General features: G+C 40.7%; 1 protein-coding gene across 1 annotated transcript in view; it reads left to right on the forward strand.

Annotated features, from left to right (window-relative positions):
* The window catches only part of hoga1 (4-hydroxy-2-oxoglutarate aldolase 1), a 44804-nt gene that overhangs the window by 27720 nt on the left and 14951 nt on the right, over window positions 1-2133 (forward strand). Inside the window, exon 4 of the mRNA XM_015370346.1 lies at window positions 1513-1609. Within this exon, the coding sequence (XP_015225832.1) occupies window positions 1513-1609 (97 nt within the window). The remainder of the gene's footprint in view (window positions 1-1512; window positions 1610-2133) is intronic.

A 2133-nucleotide genomic window follows, 5' to 3' on the forward strand; every position in this document is an offset into this window, starting at 1 on the left:
TTTTCGCCCCTTCCCAAAATTACTTCAAAGGAAGGTTTCCAGATGGATATGTGGAGCAAATCCATCTGGCGGAGTCAGATTAGCGAGGCGCCACTTTGATCCATATATTATGCTCACCATACCGTAGCAACTTTATTTATGAAGCACTTTATGCACCAGGCAGGACCAAAGTGCTGTACACAATCATAAAATACGATAAAATTATAAAATAGAAAAAAAACAGAGTGTAAAATACTTATTAGTATACAAACAGAATAAAACAAAGTAAAACCTCTCAAATTGAGCCAAAAGCCAAGGAAAAAAGATGAGTCTTAAGAAGGGACATAAAAATAGCAAGTGAAGAGGCCATAGATTTTGCACGTTATCCAGCTGCCCCGACACTCAAAGGAGTTTGATGTGAATGCTGTGGTGCATTTGTGGATCAGAAATACAACACTTTCTTTTTTTTCCAGCTGGCCAGTTATCTGTCATCCTTAATGCTCTTTCAGTTTTTACATAGACATCCTGAACAACTGGGACATTTTACTTATAAGAAATCCTCTTTTTGTGGAAGAAATAAGAGAACATATGATGATCCTAACTTTCCTAGATACCAGATGGGAGATGATAACTAGATGTGTAGCTGAACCCAATAAAGAATGCTTAATTCATGAAGCAAACAGGTATGTTTTCCCATGCCCTTCAAGTTGAACGTTGCATGCTCACAGCAATAATTACACTTAAAAGAAAAATAAAAGCTAATAAGTTTTCCGGACACCTGGGGAGACGACAGTCTTCCTGCGATATTATTTCTCCCATTAGGGAGCTTTATCTACATAACCCGACTGCTCTAGCTTTCAGGCGACCAGCAGGAGCTCCTATAACCTGATTGACTGACTGATCAATTATAGTCCTGCATGTTTGAAATGACTAATATGAGGAAAGTGAGTGACAGGCTGCGGTTAAAAATACACGCTCTGTGGGAACACTAATGGAGGCTGAGGCAAGATTCGGCAGGTTTTCCCTGCGGAGCTCACAGCCACACATTCTGCCTGCGCTTCCTTTGAACGTTGCAGCTTTATTTGGAGTCTGGGCTTCAGTTTGTAGACTGACAAAAGAAAGTTGCAAGAGGCAAACACAGAAATGGGTCTGATATTCATGAGGTGGTATTCATGAGCGTCTCCCATCCTCTCCACTAACCACCGTTTGAAGTTAAATCCTCATCTTTTGGCTCTCGTGGGAACCATCTGTTTTTCATCATTTCTTCTCCTCCCTCTTCTGTTTCGGATCTTGAACGATCCCCTCCTCCAAAAAAACCTCGGCTCGGTGAGGAGACGATGCTCGTCCCTCGCTGAGCGATTTGTTTACTCCTGTGCGATGTTAGGCGTGTTGTAGTCTCCTGTGGGAACCTCTCCTGGGAGTCAAACTACACTCACAGATATTTGCTCTGGCAGCTGGAAGGAGCCGACGCTGTAATGCTTCTTCTTTTGACGTGTTTCTCTTTCTCTGTTTTCTTCCTTCATGTTTCCTCAGATTACACGGATCGGCCTGATTGTTCACAGAACCAAGGCGCAGGATTTCCAGGTCTTAGCGGGCTCAGCGGGGTTTCTGATGGCTGCCTATTGTGTTGGTAAGAACCCTCAAAGCGGAGCTGTTGTTCCTCAACAGGGAACCCTCAGCAGCAGTTCCTTTCAACCAGAACTCAGATGAAAAACCACATCTAATTGTTTTAATATCTTCATGTTTGGTCTTTAGATTTTCCTTTGTAGAAACACATTTATCTGTTTATTCTCAGATCATCAGCACGGAAAATGTCAGAATAAACTCTTAGTTGTGGGTAGGTAGCTTCAGATATTCCAAATTTTACACAAAAACACAAAAAATACTGAAAAGTCTGTTTAAAAAACACCCTTTAATATTCTTTACTCTATGCCCTACTGTACCTTTGAAATGAACTAAATATTGACAGTTATTGTAGGAACGTCTAGTTGATTATAAAAAGATTTTTATTTTCCTGAGGCAATAATATGATGAGAAACTGAGGCTTATTTTAATTCACCACTGGTTGGATGGAGACACATAAGGGAAGTAAAAAGTCTCCAAATTTCATCTTGGGGTCAGCAGGTATGTCATGACATTTATTAGATAGTATTT

The sequence above is a fragment of the Cyprinodon variegatus genome, unplaced genomic scaffold (genome assembly GCF_000732505.1).
Source record: "Cyprinodon variegatus isolate N-32 unplaced genomic scaffold, C_variegatus-1.0 Scaffold45, whole genome shotgun sequence".
In the NCBI taxonomy this organism is placed as follows: domain Eukaryota; kingdom Metazoa; phylum Chordata; class Actinopteri; order Cyprinodontiformes; family Cyprinodontidae; genus Cyprinodon; species Cyprinodon variegatus.